Below are 18,390 nucleotides of genomic sequence, written 5' to 3' on the forward strand. Positions count from 1 at the left end.
AAAGTTAAGCATGAGCCTAAGTGCTTTGCTGGATCAGAGTCAGAGTGCTCAGCACCTTGTGGCATCAGGTCCAGGGATCATATGGCACCTTTCTCCTGTATTGGCACTTGTTGCAGATTAATTTCTAGGGGTGAGGCACAGGCAAGGAGGTGGTGACTGCGCCACAGAGGAGAATAAAGACTAGCATATAGTCGCTGGCCTTCAGTGCAAGTGCGCACAGATTGACTAGGTCCCCCTTTGCATATTGGGATGTCCTTACAGTTGATGGGCTATGCACCTTGTCCTTCTAGTTATAACAGCTTTCTAGTTATTGAAATAAATGTAGAAACATTTATTTATTGCTTATAACAACATCTTCTCTTAATTCTAGGAAAGACTTATCTGAATCTGAGAAGAATTGTGAAGATCTAAAAGGAAGATTAAAGCACCAAGATTCACTTATTGCAACAACTAATTCCAACAGGGTTGGTGGTCTTTGTCTGAAATGCGCACAACATGAGGCTGTTCTTTCTCAGACTCATTCCAATGTCCACATGCAGACCATTGAAAGGCTAACAAAGTAGGTTCATGGACATTTACTTTGTAATTAAAAGCTTGATTGCTTCTAATAGGGAATGCTAATTTTAATAGTGGTTTATTTTTAACATTTAACACAATAATACAGTATTTCCCAAAAATTGTGTGGTGGTTTTTTTTCTTCTTGTTCTTCTGTGATCACGTTGTAGTGCTGTAAGAAAATTCTGTTGGGTGTTCTGCTTAAAAATCAGTGGCAAATATAGGGTCAAATTCTGACCCTACAGAAGTTCCTAGGAGTTCTGCCTTTTGACTTCAATGGGAACAAGATTTCAATGGTGTTTTCTAACTATGATGTACAGTACCTGCAGATAGGTTTCCTTCAGGTGTTGTTTTAATACTCCATGCAACAGTTCTTTTTGATCTGTTTACAAGAATCTTTGGGAGCTGTAGAAAAGTTGAGCTACAAAAAACAAAGTGTGTGCATTTTCTCTTGTCTGTGTAAATAATATTGCAGGTCTGCTTTTTGCTGGTTTGTACTTTTAACCTGTCACTAGTCCAGGACTTAATATTTTGCTTCCTGCACCTCCAACTAGTGTACTGTTAAGGAAGTAATTCCATACATGGGTAAAAAGAAGGCAGCATTTTTATGGCGGTCTTTAAAAGAACAATTTGCAACTGTTTCTCTTTCTTTAATTAGGTTTAAATAATAAAAAAAATCTGTTCAAAATGCTAGGCACTCTAACATAATTTATAATACCACAAAATACTTGTTTAAAGAGGAACTCAGGTAGCTAACCAGTCAAATACAAAAATCTCCTGTCCTCCCCTCCATCAATCTGGGAAACATAAGCAGAGTATAAATAATACACTGTTGTCTTCCTGAGTTTGTGAATAGCTTGAAACAAGATATGTGGGCTGATCCATTCATCTCAATGGGTTGTTAGATCTGAAACTTAGAGGTGACAATTTTAAGTCTGTGGACCAGATTCTTGGGCGATATAAATCGGTGTTGTTCCATTGAAATCTTGTCCAACAAAATTGACTGTTGCTCTGCTTTGCAGAAATATTTCAGCAGAAATATTTAGGCTAGGATTTTAAGAAACTAAAGGAAGCCTAAGTGCCCAAATCTCACTGAAAAAAATCAGTCAAATTTGAGCACCGAACTCTCTTAGGCACCTTTGAAAAGATCAGTGTTTGCTACTGTGATTATTCCACAATCCAAACTGCCTCCTTCCGAGGTGTCAAAAGAGCCAGCTGCCAAAACCTGTAGCTGCACCTAAGACTTCTTCTGTATATTAGCAATATAAAGCTCTTATGCATATCAAAAACTGAAAATGTGGAGATGATAACCTACATTTCTTTCTTTAAATAAAGAAGTGATGGAGATACAGAATCCAGAAATCTTTTAGCAGAATTTAGGTCCAATTTGCTGCAGAGTACAAATGGCTTTAGATATATATTAGTTATCTGTGATACTAATATGATTCAGTGCAGTTTTCCTTTAAATATAATGCAGAAAAATGTATTCTTAATGATTCATTATCAGTATTGTCCCATTTTGCCTTGCCCTATGTTTTTTTCTGAAGCTTGTCATTGACCTTGTACCTTCCTTTTTTTTTTTTTAAAACAAGGTCATACTTGTACTATTTAGCTTGGATAAATTCCTGACAAGAACCCTGCCATCATTATTGGCAGCTTCACTAACAACCCACTGCTTTTAAGGACAGGAGGTCATCCTACACATTATGCTTTAGTATGTGCTGAGCTGGCGCTACTCTGTCTTTAAAACTTAATACATATTAATGCAGATTTTTGTCTTACTTTACTTATGACGCTGCTTTTTTCAGTCCATTAATGTTTTATGTTTCTTGTCTCTGTATTTTTTTTTTTTTTTTTTTTTGTTCATGCAGAGAAAGAGATGACTTAATGGGTGCACTTGTTTCAGTAAGAAGGAACCTGAGTGAGATGCAACAAAGGGAATCTAGTGCTTATGAACAAGTGAAACAAGCTGTGCAAATGACAGAAGAAGCCAATTTAGAAAAAATGAAGGTAAATTTAGTAAGACGATGGTATAGTTCTTCAGTATTCTTAACTGTCTTAAATGTTAATTAGATTTGTTTCCACATCAAGACAATAAGGCCCCTAGGCTGTAAAACACTATTTCATACCCAAATCATGTAGCTGTCTTGAAGTAAAGGCTCATTTAAAGCGTTTGATATGATGATGGTCTTCATAAGACCGTTTAAGAGAAATAGCATGATCCTGGAGAGGAAACATTCTTAATGATCTGACTACAGAACTTGACTTTTTGAGTTCTAATTCAGGTTCTTAGACTGATATGCATTGTGGCCTCAGGCAAATAACTTAATCTCTCTGAGTATGTCTACACTGTAATAACATTTCTGCGATTGGCCTGGGTCAGCTGACTTGGGCTCATGGAGATCGGGCTGTGGGACTAAAAATTGCAGCATAAATGTTTGGTCTGGACCCCAGGTTCTGAGACCTTTGAGTCTGGGCATTAATTGTTTTAAAATGCACATAAGTGTGTGAAGATGTAAAATGATATATAAAAGTGATGTATGTGTTTGGGCACTGTAAAATTATTATGGTAAAATCAAATGTTTAATCTAGTGCTTAGGTTAAAACTAATTACTTTATATAGGTGTCAGCTTCAATTGATGTAGATTAAATTATCTTGATATGTAGTGCCATCTACTGTGTAATTAGAGAATTACTACTAAATCAGAATATTTTAATTAAGAAAGGACAAGATTAACATAATGCTCCCTCTGGGCATCAGTTGCTGGTATTATTTATGGGACACTATAAAAGTGCATGTGTTCTTAAAAAAGAATATTACCATAAAACTAGTTTCAGAGTTAATAGTGGGAAATGATGATGGGAGAGGGAAATACCACACATACTGAATCACTAGAGAAGTTGAAAGAAATAAAGCCCTCATTAACTGTTAGTAACCAGGAGCCAGACTTCCAAAGGTATCTACATGCCTGAAGATGGAGTTAGGCACCAAGGTGCTTTTGAAAATTCCACTAGGTGTGTATCTGCATCTTTAGGTGCCTAAATACCTTAGTATCAGATTTTCAAAGATGTTAATATATGTGTAGCAGGAATCGGTGACAGTCATTCATCAGTATGTGTAATGCCCTACTAGAGATCTAAACTGTTTATCAGTTTTGTTCCCTGCTCACAGAATTAAAATTTTACATGGATTATTGGTTTCCTTATTTGTGCATCTACAATATCATCTGTGATACATTATTCCCAGAGTTGCAATTGCATGTCTGTGGTTCTCAAGCTATGGAGCAGGCTTCCCAAGGGAGGCACGAGCTGTGTGTTTTAAGAGCTCTGGCTGTCAGCCCCAGGAGACTGATGCTCATGAAGAAGGGAAATGCACACCCGGAAGGTGGGGATAGAGGAGACAGCTGGAGCCCCGCCACGTAGTCTCTCCTTCACCGGGAGGCAGCTAGGGCTCCGGCTCTCCTTCCACCCCACCCCAATCCCTCACCTGGAAGCGGCAGGGTTCCAACTGTCAGCCCTGAGGTGGCGGCAGCAAGGCAGAAGTAAGGGTGGAAATGGGCCGCTAAGTCCGCTGTGAAAAGAGATATTAACAAATATCACTTTTCATGTTGCCACCCTTCTGTGCTCCTCCTGGTGTGGTGCTGCCTTCAGAGCTGGGCACCTTCTCCACTCTGCCTTCAGAGCTGGGTGGTGGCATATGTACTTGCGGGGGAAGGGGGATGAACGACTACAGGCACAAAGAAGGGGGGCCTTATCAAATAGGTTTGAGAACCACTGATGTATGTTAATGACCGGCTTCTGTCAAAGAGCGCAGAACATTGTTTTTGCTCCAACCACATATAAGATGATGACAAAAGTTAATTTTTCCTTGGCTTTATTTTCTGTCTGAAAATTTGCTTTTTATTTTAGTATCAAATACAGAATATGTTCTCTACCAGATCATATTCAATTTAACATAGGTCAGAAATGTGGACTGTTTTGGTTAGGGCTGTCGATTAATTGCAGTTAACTCATGCGATAAACTTAAAAATTAAGTGGGATAAAAAAATTAGTCAGTTTTAATCACACTATTAAACAATAGAATACAAATAGAAATTTATTACATATTTTAGATGTTTTTTCTACATTTTCGTATATATTCTGTGTTGTAATTGAAATCAGTGTATATTTTTGATTATAAATATTTTCACTGTAAAAATGATAAAAGAAATAGTGTTTTTCAATTCTACCCATACAAGTACAAGCAATTTCTTTGTTGCGAAAGTGCAACTTACAAATGTAGATTTCTTTTTGTTACAAAACTGGACTTAGAAACAAAGCAACATAAAACTTCAGAGCCTACAAGTCGACTTGGTCATACTTCTTGTTCAGCCAATCACTAAGACAAACAAGTTTGTTTACATTTACAGGAGATAATGCTGCCCTCTTCTTATTTACGACGTCACCAGAAAGTGAGAACAGGCATTTGCATGGCACTTCTGTAGCTGGCATTGCAAGGTATTTGTGCCAGATATGCTAAACATTTGTATGCCCCTTCATGCTTCGGCCACCATTCCAGAGGACATGCTTCTATGATTATGTTGCTCATTTAAAAAAAATAATGCATTCATTAAATTTGTGACTGAACTCGGGGAGAGAATTGTATGTCCCCTACTCTGTTTTACTTACATTCTGCCATATATTTCATGTTATAGCGGTCTCGGATGATGACCCAGCCCATCTTGTTCATTTTAAGAACACTTTCACTGCAGATCTGAGAAAACGCAAAGAAGATACCCATGTGAGATTTCTAAAGATAGCTACAGCACTCGACCCAAGTGATTTAAGAATCTGAAGTGCCTTCCAAAATCTGAGGGGGACGAGGTGTGGAGCATGTTTTCAGATGTCATAAAGAGCAACACTCTGATGCGGAAACTACAGAACCTGAAGAAAATCAACCTTCTGCTGGTGACATCTGACTCAGATAATGAAAATGATCATACATTGGTCTGCACTGCTTTGGATTGTTATTGAGCAGAACCCATCATCAGCATGGACACGTCCCATGGAATGGTGCTTGAAGCATCAAGGGATATGAGAATCTTTAGTGCATCTGGCATGTAAACATTTTGCGACGCCGGCTACAATAGTGCCATGAGAACACCTGTTCTCACTTTCAGGTGACATTGTAAACAAGAAGCAGGTAACGTTATCTCCTTCCAATATAAACAAACTTGTTTGTCTGAGCGATTGGCTTAACAAGAAGTAGGACTGAGTGGACTTGCAGGCTCTAAAATTTTACATTGTTTTATTTTTGAATGCAGGTTTTTTGTACATAATTCTACATTTGTAAGTTCAACTTTCATGATAGCGATTGCACTACAGTACTTAGGTGAATTGAAAAATACTATTTTGGTTTTTTACAATGCACATATATAAATATAAAGTGAGCGCTACACTTTGTATTCTGTGCTGTATTTGAAAATGTAGAAAACATCCAAAAATGTTGAAATAAATGGTATTTTATTATTGTTTTAGTGCGATTAATCATGATTCATTTTTTTTAATCGCTTGACAGCCCTGATTTTGATATGAACCTTATAAGGCAAATCAGTAGAGATCTAGGTGAGAGAAGACTACAGTGGAACCTCAGAGTTTATGAACACCTTGGAAATGGAGATTGGTCGTAATTCTGAACAAAATGTTAGGGTTCTTTCAAAAGTTTACAATTGAACATTGACTTAGTAAAGTTCCAAAGCTGTATTATGTAGAAGAAAAATGCTGCTTTTAATCATCTTAGTTTTAATGAAACAGGCACAGAAACAGTTTCCTTACCTTGTCAAGTCTTTTTTTTTTTAAACTTTCCTTTTATTTTTTTAGTAGTTTAACGCAATACTGTATTGTATTTGCATTTTTTTTGTTATTGTTTCTGCAGCTGCCTGATTGCATACTTCCAGTTCCAAGTGAGGTGTGTGGTTGACAGATCAGTTTGTAATTCTGAGGTTCTACTGTAATGAAATCTGACCACACATTATGTGCATGATGGTCTAATGAAAAGAAAGTAACTAAATGCATGGTATGTTCCCTGTGCAGTCTTCACTGCTACTTGCATGGACTTCCACATGTGCATGGGAACTACCTGTGACAGCAGCATGGGTACTGCTACAGAGGTTGGCCCATACTCCCAACCCGATACCCACTGTCATATGTACACACTGCTAGCTTTCTGCCCCTTTATGTAAAAAACAAACATTTTCTTTCTCTTTTTTTTTCCGCCCCCAGCTACGTGAATGCAAATTATTTTGGGTACTGTACCACCCAGTCCTGTTTCTTTCATAGGGCCAAGTCCTATTTTTTCTTTGGCAAGTCTCATTGAATCCAGTGGGAGTATTCATGTGGGCGACTTGCCTTTGTAGGCCAAAACTATTAAGATAACTGTCAGTGATGTCCGGTTTGTGAAAGGCACAGGTGTTAGGTTCTCAGTCTTTGGAAACATTAAGCATTTCTGTTGCTTATGGCCTCTTGCCCTGTTAGTTTTATTTATTCTTAACAGGGCAAAGATAATCTTTCAATGTTAAAGCAAACCTGAGAGATGGATTTTAAACATAGAATTGAAGTGAGCTACTAATCAGGGAAGCAGGGGATTTGTCAAGTACAAATTTCTTCTTGCAACATATTTTAGTCCCTTTGTTTTTATTTTGCTTTTACGGCCCTGTCTCTCTCACTCAAATGGTGAAGAAGCTGTAGAGAAAGAAGTTACTGATGCTTGAGATTTAGAGCTGCCCAAGGCTCCGATTTCTATAGAAAGTGGTGGTGGTGATAGCATTAATTAATTTAATCTCAGATAACTGTTTTCTAAATGTGGGATAGATACTACCAGAGGTCTCGCATTAGATATAGTGGGAGTGTGGAAGACTCAGCCCGACTCCTCTTTAAAGATAATTAAATGGTGTAGTTTTTCCTCCCCCCTCCAGCACATGGGGAACATATTGGATGGAGGTTTTTTTTCCCTCTTACTCATAGACTCCTTTGAAAATCTAACTTAAAAGGCAAAGGAAATAAAATCCATTTAGGGCTTCTAGATTCCTTGAAGTAGGATATAAAAAAGCTGAAGAAAGAATGTTAGTGAAACAAGACCTAGTTTAATCAAAGCCAAAATGCTTTTTCATGGTGCCTTGAATATCTTAATTTAGCTGAAAGAGGACCAATCTATGAATAAATGAGACCAATTTAAAATAATCTTTTCCTACTCCATTGCTGGAGGGACTTAATCACAAAATGTAGATTTTTCTGATTGGGTTTTGTTTATACAGTACCTTCTCTGAAGCATCATGTCTGTGCTTGCTGTGCAAAATCCTGCTGTCCATCATCTCTGGACAGCTCAGTTTGGATGAGAGAAACAGTTCCTTGCTGCCTGCTTACGACTTGCTCTTCAGTCAGTTAAGCCAGAATTTTAATCAGCATATACATCCTGAAGCTGGAATTACAATAAATGGCCTCCTTACTCCTTATCATTTGAGAAATCTGAATGTCAGCCTTTTCAGCCCTTTACTTTGCCAAATTACTTCTGTGACTCTACTTGGCCTTTTGTACCCAATACTTCACTATAGGAAGAGAGTAGACCACTGTAATGGACTGTTCCGTCGTACAGTATGGAATGCAACTACAGATTATTGGTGTCTACAAGGAATCAAATATTGGCAGAAAGTTTTCCTTGACAATCTTGGGTGAAATGCACACAGAATTCTTAAGCACTGGTTATATCAGGAACAGACTTTTGAGAGAGGGACAGACATCTATAAAACACAAATTACTCTGGAAAATCCCATCAACTTTATTATGGGTTCTAAACACAATTGAAATGACTATTTTCTTGTTGGACAACCAAGTTGTCCTTGGACACGTAGTCTTTTAAAGATCGTGTGTGTAATCTCATTTTGTCAATCCTGTTGTAGTTTTTTTTTTTTTTGGTATGCCAATACACATATAGAGGCATCTGTGCACAGCTATGAAACTTTGTTCTAATAGCCAATTAGTTCTTCTGAAAGCATTAGACGAGAATGTCAGGCTTGTTCTACTTAATGCCTCACTTTAGAGGAATGTTTATTTCTTGTCCGAAGTCTAAATAATGGAATGCATTCTAAATTTCATAATATATTATTTCCAAAGGCTCTAGTCCAGTGTGAACAGCTGAAAAGTGAGATGGAAAGACAGAAGGATCGCCTTGAAAGGGAGCTAATTGCCCAGCTAGATAAGAGGACTGGTGAAAAAGAAGCCCTGCGAGGAGAAATGAAGAAAGAAAGAGAGGACTTGGCATCAACGGTAACACTAGTAATTTTTTTTTCATCCATATGTGGCTAAGGAACATGCAGTGGTTTTATTGCAATAAGTTAGATACAGTAAAACTACTGTATGGATTTGTGAACCCAGTAAACAGAAACTTATTTCTGACTCAGCATATATTCATACGCTTCTTTGCATCAAGACCTTAAAAAGCAATACAGCACATTACAGGTTATTTTAATCTCTGTGGAATAATAACTTTCCCCTCTCCCCCCAAAAAATAATCAGGTTAAAAATATCGAACCAAATGAAATGTAACTGAATTATTAGAAGTACAGTTTGCATATGTTGTGAAAACAGTACAACTGCCAGATTCTCGGACTGACACTGTTGAGTCTTCACAGCAATAATCCTGCAAGCCCAACCTAAAATCTGAAAACCGAGTTGCCCCTAACACCATTACCTGGACTAAAACTTTGGTGACGGGAATTTAGCTGTTGATGGTACACAAGAAGTTTGCCTGAATTGGGACTGAGTGAAAACAGAGTAAGCACTCCAGGATTTAAAGTCTTTAAACCATGATTTGAGGACTTCAGTAAGCTCAGACATAGGTGAGAGATTTATTGCAGGAGTGGGTGGGTGAGAGATTCTGTGGCCTGCATTGTGCAGGAGGTCAGACTAGCTGATCAGACTAGCTGATGGTCCCTTTTGATCTTAATATCTATATATCTATGATTGTTTAAGACAGGGGTTTATCTTTTGCAAGTAGTACATATTAGATTTCACTGTGTAATTATGGCTGTACTTTAGAACCACAGAGTATACACTCAGGACTGTCGAGAGAAATTTGGGGTCCCAGTATATCATGTCACTTGGGACCCCCCCTCCTTCCATTTTACCCCAGTTACAGATGTTTTGGGAGCTTCTCTGAGCTCAGGGCCCTGGTACAATTGTTCCCCGTTTCCTCCCCTCATCAGCACTGTATGCATTCCAGCATAAAAATTGCCTTATAAACAAGAACTTTGTAATTTTCACTGTTACTGAAACTTAGCTTCTCGTGGCACTGTGTGTTGTCTTATTTAACTGATTCCTGCTCCGAGGACTTGCAGTCGTCTTAATATCTTGTTTTAGGCAAGCATGGCACTTCACAAATATATTATAATAATACTGTGATTTTATAGTTGGTAATTAGCATTAGCGTTAGTTGCTGGGTGTCTTTAGTCTTGAGTCTGGTAGAAAAATTATTATACATTTGTACTAGTGATAACTGAAATTAAGTGCCAGGAAAATACCTTATTTGTACTATGCATTAAATTGATCTTCTCTTGAATTTGTTGTATTACTTCCCTAACAAGTGATTTGTTAGAGGAACAGTCTGGCATGAGTCCATAAATCAGGTGGATATATAATGACTGAAGTGTAGTTGTGAATACATAACCTTCTAGGTCCAGCTTTTGACTTCCTATAACGTTAACCTAGAACTGTCAGGCCCTATTATTTCCACTTACATTAGGCAGCTTCAGGGCTAAACAGCTCAAGGGCAAACAGCTTTGTTTTATTGTTACAGTGTTTTTTATCATTCAGCAAAATATTAATTCAACTATATTGTTTGAAAAAATGAAATTGTAATTTTTGAACATACTGAGTTGGCTTTTGTTTACTGCTACACTGCATCTGCTTTGAGCTACAGGGGTGAGATTTTTACCTCAGTTTAGAAATAAAATTTGAGTATATCTATAGTGACAGGGTAAGTTTCTGTAACTGTTTCTCTCTTGGGCATAAGATGGTTCCCCTTGCTACCAGTTGATCAAAATCAGAGTCTAAGTGATAGGTAAGTAGATGTTATCTAGGCTGCAGGAATAGTGAACCTGTTGCTGCTTCTTTGAGTAGATGCAGCTGTGTATTCCACTTAGGTGTGTGCATGCCCTGCGCATTAGAGCTGGTGAATTTTGCCTAGAAGTATCATACAGGGGTGGCATTGTGCCTCGTGGCCATAGACCCTCCCCTTACTACATGAAGCAGTGCCATCCTGAGCCCCCTCAGTTCCTTGTGACTGCTCATGGCTGGAGTTGGAGAACTGGGTAATCTTAACCTCACAAACTCTCACTAGTTTAGTGTTGTTGTTTTTTTTCTTGTTGTGTGTAGTTAGTTAGTACACTTAGTATTACTTAGATTAATGTTAGTTGTATTAACCTCACAGGGGTTTAAATATTGTCTGTCATGTGAGGGGAACAATCCCCAACAACGATTCCCGCATGCAATGCTTGTTGTGCTTGAGTGAGGCCCATGTCAAGGAACAGTGTTCAATCTGTAGATTGTTCGTGAAATGGACTCAGGTGGCTAGAGTCTGGTACTGATGAGGGTGATGCCAGCATTGACTTATTTCTATCAGTGGCATGCCAGGTGGCTACAGACCATCTCTGCCGTTCCATCCCTATATCTCCTTTGGTCCAGGACTTTGCCAGGGCTGCATCATTTACAGCCCCATTGGGTGAATGGGCCGCTGAAGCCTTAGGTCCATTGGCACTACACTCTGATGTTCCCCTTCCATGGTTTGCAGAGCAAGACTTGTACTGGGCTCAGTGCAAGGGACCTTGCCCCAGGGAAACTCCTTGGCACTGTTGCAGTCAGCACCACCAATAGACTCATGGACTTCAAGGCCAGAAGGGACCATCTTGATCATCTAATCTGACCTGCATATTTCAGGCGACAGAACCTCACCCAGCCACTCCTGTAATAGACCCATAACCTGTGGCTGAGTTACTGAAGTCCTCAAATCATGATTTAAAGACTTTTTGAGTTAGAGAATTCATCATTTATACTAATTTAAACCTGCAAGTGACCAGTGCCCCATGCTGCAGAGGTAGGCGAAAAACCTTCAGGGTCTTTGCCAATGTGACTCGGGGGAAAATGTCTTTCTGACTCCAAATACTGCAGTCAGTTAGACCCTGAGCATGTGGGCAAGACCCACCAGCCAGACATCCAGGAAAGAATGTCACTGTGGCAGCTCAAATTCAGCACCATCTGCTGCTTCAGCAACCCTGATGACTTTGGGGTTGACGCTGCTTCCAGCACCAGAGTATTTGGTGCCAACAGTACCACTTTTACCATCGGTGCTGGTCCCTGGCTCATTCTGGGTGATGGATGAGTCAGACTGGTTACTTGCTCCTCAGGAGTGGCTCTACCTTTATCCCCAGAATCCCAAAGCTCCTCAGTATTGAGGTTGGGATCTTCCTTCCCCTGCTCTCTATCACACGACTCACATCGGGGAGTATTTATGGAGATTGGCATTCATCTCACAGTCACGAGTGGGGCCCCTGGCCACCAATGCCCTATCCTTATCAGTGACCTCCATGGAATCTGTGAGACACTTCTCAGTCACAGAGGTTGCACTTCTCAGCTCACTCTAAGGTGAGGTCACCGGGCAGATCAGTGGTGGGAACTGTTGACCCACTGCAGGTTCAGGTACCAGTGAGCCTTCCCTGTGCGGAATCCATGGAGCTGCCCCTTTCAGCTCCACCAGTCCAGTTAACCACCTACTCTTCATTCCTGGATGATGCAGCAGTGTGTGGCTCTTTCTGTGCTCCAATAGCAAAGGATTTTAAGGCCCATCAGGACCTTTTGCAGAATGTGGCTGCTTCCTGGACATTCAATTGGAGGGGAGGGATAGCTCAGTGGTTTGAGCATTGGCCTGCTAAACTCAGGGTTGTGAGTTCAATCCTTGAGGGGGCCATTTAGGGATCTAAGGCAAAACTTGGGGATTGGCCCTGCTTTGAGCAGGGGTTTGGACTAGATGATCTCCTGAGGTCCCTTCCAAACCTGATATCCTATGATTCTAAGTGGAGTTTCTTCAGGAGAACATCCATAAGTTAATGCATATCCTAAAGCTGTCTGCTCCTGGGAGAGTAGTCCTCCCTATCAACAATGCACCCTAGACCACACTGGCTTCAGTACCCCCACCTGCAAAGCATATGGAGAAATGCTATTTTGTCCCAGTGTAGGACGGCTTTTACTCCCATCTGCCCCCAAATTCCCTAGTCGTAACCGCGGTGAACAATAGAGATGTCAGGGCAGGTTTAAGATCACTCCTAAGGATAAGGTCTCCAAAAGGACAGATTTACTAGGTAGCTCTCCTGTGTTCTTTTCCTCTGATCCCAATCGTTCCACAGCTCATCCTCAAACTGAAAGTGGATTGCGCCAGCCTCATCCTTGCTGCCCCAGCATGGCTGAGGGTAGTGCTGGTTTTCTGACATTCTCATGCTGTCAATTCAGCTTCCCATATCCCTTCCTTTCCATCCCAACCTGTTTACACAGATTCACAGTCACAGTCTGCATTGTGCATTCACTTCCCTACATCTCACAGCATTGCTGCTCCGTGATTGAACAAGGAGGAAGAGCAATGTTCAGCAGCTGTTCAACAGGTCCTACAAAGCCCTTTATCAGAATGTCCTATTCGGCAACGTGGAAGCATTTTTCAGTGTGGTCTTTGGCCCATGGAGTTCAGCCAGTATACTAGATATCTTGAAGTATTTACTGCATCTTCAGTCGTTGGGCCTTAGGCGTAGCTCATTTGAGGACGCATCTAGTGGTGATCTTAGCCTTTCATCCATTTATGGAAAATCGGTGTTTTCCGCTGCCATGGTGGTGAAATTCTTGAAAGGAATCCTTAGTTTCCATCCACTGGAGCGGGAACCGGTTCCCTTGTGGGACCTTAACACTGTTAGAGCAGCTATCTAGGGATCTCCATTCGAGCCTCTGGCATCTTGCCCCTTTCCTCTCCCTTATGTCAAAAATTTGCATTCCTCATGGCGATAACATCTGCAAGGAGTGTGTGAGGGTTGCAGGCTTTGCTGGCAGAGCCTTCTTACAGTTCTCCAAAGACTGTGACATTGTGGCCGCAACTGAAATTTGTGTGTAAAGGGATCTCTGTTTCATTTAAACCAGGTGGTATGCTTGCCTGTAAGTTTTTTTGTTTTGTTTTTTCCCTAAGCCACATTAATCTCCAGAGGAGGAGCTTTTTCACATATTGAACATCAGACAATGTCTGGCCTTTTATCTGGACAGGACTAAACCCCATATGAAGGGATGGGCAGTCTCCTTTCAGATGATCTGTAAGTGGGTAACTTCCTACATCAAAGCTGCATACAAAACCACTTTGGCCACAGCCCCTCTTTGGGTGCAAGCTCATTCTATTAGAGTGCAAGCTAAATCAGTAGTGTTCTTAAGTGACATCTGCATAATGGATATTTGCAGGGCTGCCACTTGGTTGTCGATACAAGTTTACAAACCATTGCTCCATTACCGCGGTATCCAGAGCAGATGCAGACTTTGGGAAGGTGGTCTTACATTCCTTGTTTAAATAGGCTGTGAGCCCCATCCTCTGGGAAAACTGCTTGAGTCACCTAACTGGAAAATATGGCTACATCTGCTTAAAGAAGAAAAATGGTTACTTACTGTAGCTATGGTTCTTAGAGATGTGATGCAGACATATATTCCATGACCCATCCTCTGTCTCCTCTGCATCAGAGTCTAGTCTCTGGGCATTTGGTGTGAAGGAACTGAGGGGGGTTGGGAAAGCAGCACCTCATATAGTCAAGGGAAAGGATATTGGCATGAGCGCTGCTCCTCTACAGGTACTGGTAGGAAAAATTCTGTGGCTCTGGTGCGCCGGGTGCGCACTCGTCTAAGTGGAATACACATCTGCATCATTTCTCGAAGAAGGGTTTCTTCCAACATCATTACGCATATTAAGAAGTCCTGTAGAGTAGTTTGGCTGACTGAAAATATTTCAAATGCATACTTAAATCACTTTAAAATAAACTTTGCTGTTCTAATCATTCTGCAGCTCTTATTAAAGTAAAGCCTGCATTTCTTGCTTACTCAAAATTCCTATTGCCTTAAAATCAAGTTTTGATGTGAAGGAATGCAGCATTGGGTCCACAGTACGTACTTGGGCAAAATTCCCATTGCTTTCAAGGAGTAAAGATTTCAGAACTTGGCCCTGTATAAGGTTTCTGGTTAATTCACTATAGTGTTTCTCTTTCTGCAGGTGATGGTTTTGTCTCAGAATGTGGCGACACTGGAGGCTCGTTTAGAGAAAATTACGAGAGAGAAGAACTCAATAGCTAACCAGCTAGAGGAAGCCCAAAACCAACTTACCTCTCAGGAGATGGAAGTTAATAAGGTAGAGACAATCTCAAATGAGTATTTGCTTGTTATCGTGGTTTGAAAGATCACATGGTGAGAAATGCTTCATACTGTGTATTTTCTATAAAACATATTTGAAAAGAAGGTATTGATAAATTTGGCTTTCTGAAAACAAAACACTTGTATTATGAAAATCTGCTGCATGATGTTGTGAACCAGTATTCTTTCCTCTTTAACATAGTTTAAGCGGTTAAATAGTCTAAAATACATAAATTTTAATGTTATATATTTAATTGTGGGGTTCTCAAAAATTTTCCGATAGCATTTACAACCTTACATCACATCTGAGCTTTTATTTTTTTTCTGGTCCATGCAAAATCACTTTAAAAACTATGCAATCAACATTTAATTAATAATTCTGTTGATACAGGGGATAGAACAGGATTCAACTCACTCTTCCATAGCTGTTTTGGCTCTGCAGAGCTAAAATGAGTAAAGAGTAGCATGAATTTATTTTGTGGTTAAAATTCAAAACACTATTTTTTTTCTGTAGACTTTCTGTTCTTCATAATACTAGTGCTAGTTTTATGCATTTAAGAAGGCCTCTTTCTGCTGTTTAGGTTGAATTGGTTTTGTATATAAATACTATCCTGGTTTAACTGAAATCCCCTGTTTTGGTGGTCCTAGCCACCTACATACCATTCAGTCTTCTCAGGCTCAAATGTGGGATGCATTGTATGTCCCAGAATGAGACAGGGAAAAAAGAATTCAAGCAGAAAAAATAAAATACTATAGGATCGATTTTACTTTAGTGTAAATAATTCTTGTAGCTTCAGCATCATTCTTTATTTTGATGTAAAAAGTTTTCAGCAATAAAGGTGAGGGGACACCAAATTTGTGTAGACTATAGATGATTTTAGTACTAAAATGAGAGATGTCTGTTGAAATAGACATTTGAGATATGTGCCTGCCCTCTAAACCCAAGGCCAAAGGGCTTCTCAGCAGCTAGCTGCAGTTTCTTAGAGCAATTTGCTCTGTTGGCCACTAAGGGGCACTGTAGCATGAGCTTCTGGTCAGCTTTTCCTCACCTCTGATTCCTCAGCTGTCAGCTGCATATTGAGAATTGGGATGGGATGCAGTTAGTTTTTTTTCCTCCTCAGCTGTGAAATGGAGAAAGAAGCCTGTCTTATGGTCTCCCTTCTGATGAAAAAGAGGAGGCAGAAAGGCAGAGTTGGCAACTCTTAGCATTTGTATTAAATTTCATATATATTTTTTTTAATTTCTCATCTCCCATTCTCTGGCATTTAAATTCTTGAGCCCCCCCACCCCCCCCAAAAAAGAGAAAAAAAACCATTTCCCATTACTGTCAATGGGACTGAATTCTCAGGCTGTATTTGGTGAAGATTGCCACCATTTCACTACATTCTTTGAATGAGGAGGTGAGGCTGCTTTTTGTAAAGAGGACCATCCTGTCTCATTGTTTGCAGGAGGACTGAAGCCAGTTGGCCCTCAGAAGTTAGATTTTCCTGTATTCTATTGTGGGGTTTTTTTTTTTCTTAAAAAGACAGAACACTGGGAAGAGACAGGAATAGGATGGGTAGGGGAATTTGGGTGGCAGAAGGAGACTGTGAAAGAGGAGAGACTGTGGGGGAATGAAGGGAAAATATAGAGAGCAATTAAGAAGAGGCTGTGCATGGGGGAGGGAGTATCGAGAAAAATGTGAGTGGGTGTTACACTGTGCCTCCGTTTCTGCCCGGTGAACTGCACTGTGACTGGTCAGTTCGTATGGTTTCACACTCACAAACACACGCCAGGTTATCTTTTACCAAGGTGTGTAGTTATTCTTTTCTTACATAGTAACACCGTGTACTGCAAGCTTACAGCCAGGGGAGGCTTCCTGCAGACCTCACTCCTCAACCCAGGCTTACCCTGTAAGCTTCCTGCTGAGCCTCCTTTTGAGGTTCTTGCTTCCTGTTCCTGGTCCTTCCACTTATTCTCTCCAATTACCTCATTAGCCCAGTGATTACCACTCAGGTACTCACAATCACCTAACAAAAAGTATATAGTTGACTCCAGCTGAAGCTGCAGTAATGTCAGCGATCAGGGTTCTGCTGATATTGCCCTTTCACAGTGGGTTACAGAGGGAATGAGGAGGAGAAAGGTAAATTGAGAGGGAAAGAATGGCAGCTCTCACCCCTGAAGTGTTAGGAGAGGGTAAGTAGAATCCCCTGGAAGGAGCCAGGGGGATAACATTTTTGAGTGTGCATTTAAGGTTGAATTGTTAACCTGAAACGGTCACTCACAAATTGGGGGTTATTGTCTTAAATGGGGAAGGAGAGGCAGAGATCCTGTGCAAAACCTCTGCTTTTTGACATCAAACAGGGCCCACTAAACCCCTGGATTGTGAATGTGGAAGAAGACAGACCCGCTCCCAAAACGTAGAGAGGGGAAGAGCAAACACTTGCCCTGGCCCTGTAAGTTTGGGATAGATTGAGGTGAGAGACAACACAGAGAACATCATCAAATGTTTTGGTCTGGAAGAGGTCAGGATCCAGAATGGAATATAAGTTACCTTTCTGAAAACGAATTCTCGCTGTCTCTCCAACCAAAATAAGTCCTTTGGGTGCTTTTTTGGCTTTTTCAGTGTCCATGTACATACACATTTGAATAAGTTGTTGCTGTTAAGGAATTTATGTTCAATCTATTAATGAGAATATAGTGTTTCAATAGAACTCTGAAAATAATTACAGTGCAATCTCAAGATTTTCATTCCTACCTGGAGAAAAAAAATGGCAAAACAGGAAATCATGTGCCTGAACACATCCCTTAATTTTAGCATTTGAAAGTGTGATCCTAGAATATCTTTGGATTTTAAAAAGAGAATGGAAGAAAATTTAATAAATAGCAACTGTAGTTTAAATGTATTTAGTAGCACATATATTGACAGCGTAAGTATTTTACAAAATCTTGATCCAAATATAATTGAATCTAGCCGGCACTGCATATTTCAAAGTTAATGACAATACAAGGATTCCAGATCCACCTTTTTATATAAAAAACATTTACCATATGTAGTCTTAAAATATCTGTAAATAAAAATGTGCTAGATTCAAACGATCTCTAGGGGGCACCAAAAGATCTAACTACCAAACATTACACTGTGGGTTCCACAAGCTACAGATCATGTTGTCTGTGTAATCTAACAGGTGTGTGGAGAAATGCGTTTTCAGTTGAATCAAACCAAAATCAAGAAGGATGAGGCAGAAAAGAAGCACAGAGAGTACAGAACAAAAACTGTAAGGGAGCTTGAAATTAAGGACCAGGTAAGAAATGATACTGCCATAACTTTGCAGTAGGGTTATTTCTGAAGTTGGAATGATTCATTTTTCTGATACTGGTCATTTATTACTGTTATGTGGATTCTAA

At 40.0% G+C, this 18,390-nt stretch overlaps 1 protein-coding gene across 8 annotated transcripts in view; it reads left to right on the top strand.

The window, feature by feature from the left end:
* Positions 1 to 18,390, top strand: part of SDCCAG8 (SHH signaling and ciliogenesis regulator SDCCAG8) — a 156,942-nt gene that overhangs the window by 26,198 nt on the left and 112,354 nt on the right. For 7 of the 8 annotated variants that reach the window (XM_048843714.2, XM_048843713.2, XM_048843722.2 and 4 more), the window contains 5 exons: positions 371 to 559; positions 2,427 to 2,565; positions 8,704 to 8,856; positions 14,867 to 15,001; positions 18,171 to 18,287. In XM_048843714.2, coding sequence (XP_048699671.1) covers positions 371 to 559; positions 2,427 to 2,565; positions 8,704 to 8,856; positions 14,867 to 15,001; positions 18,171 to 18,287 — 733 coding nt within the window. The remainder of the gene's footprint in view (positions 1 to 370; positions 560 to 2,426; positions 2,566 to 8,703; positions 8,857 to 14,866; positions 15,002 to 18,170; positions 18,288 to 18,390) is intronic. The other variant, XM_048843718.2, reaches the window with a different exon arrangement.

Source organism: Caretta caretta, chromosome 3 (genome assembly GCF_965140235.1).
Source record: "Caretta caretta isolate rCarCar2 chromosome 3, rCarCar1.hap1, whole genome shotgun sequence".
Taxonomy (NCBI): Eukaryota; Metazoa; Chordata; order Testudines; family Cheloniidae; genus Caretta; species Caretta caretta.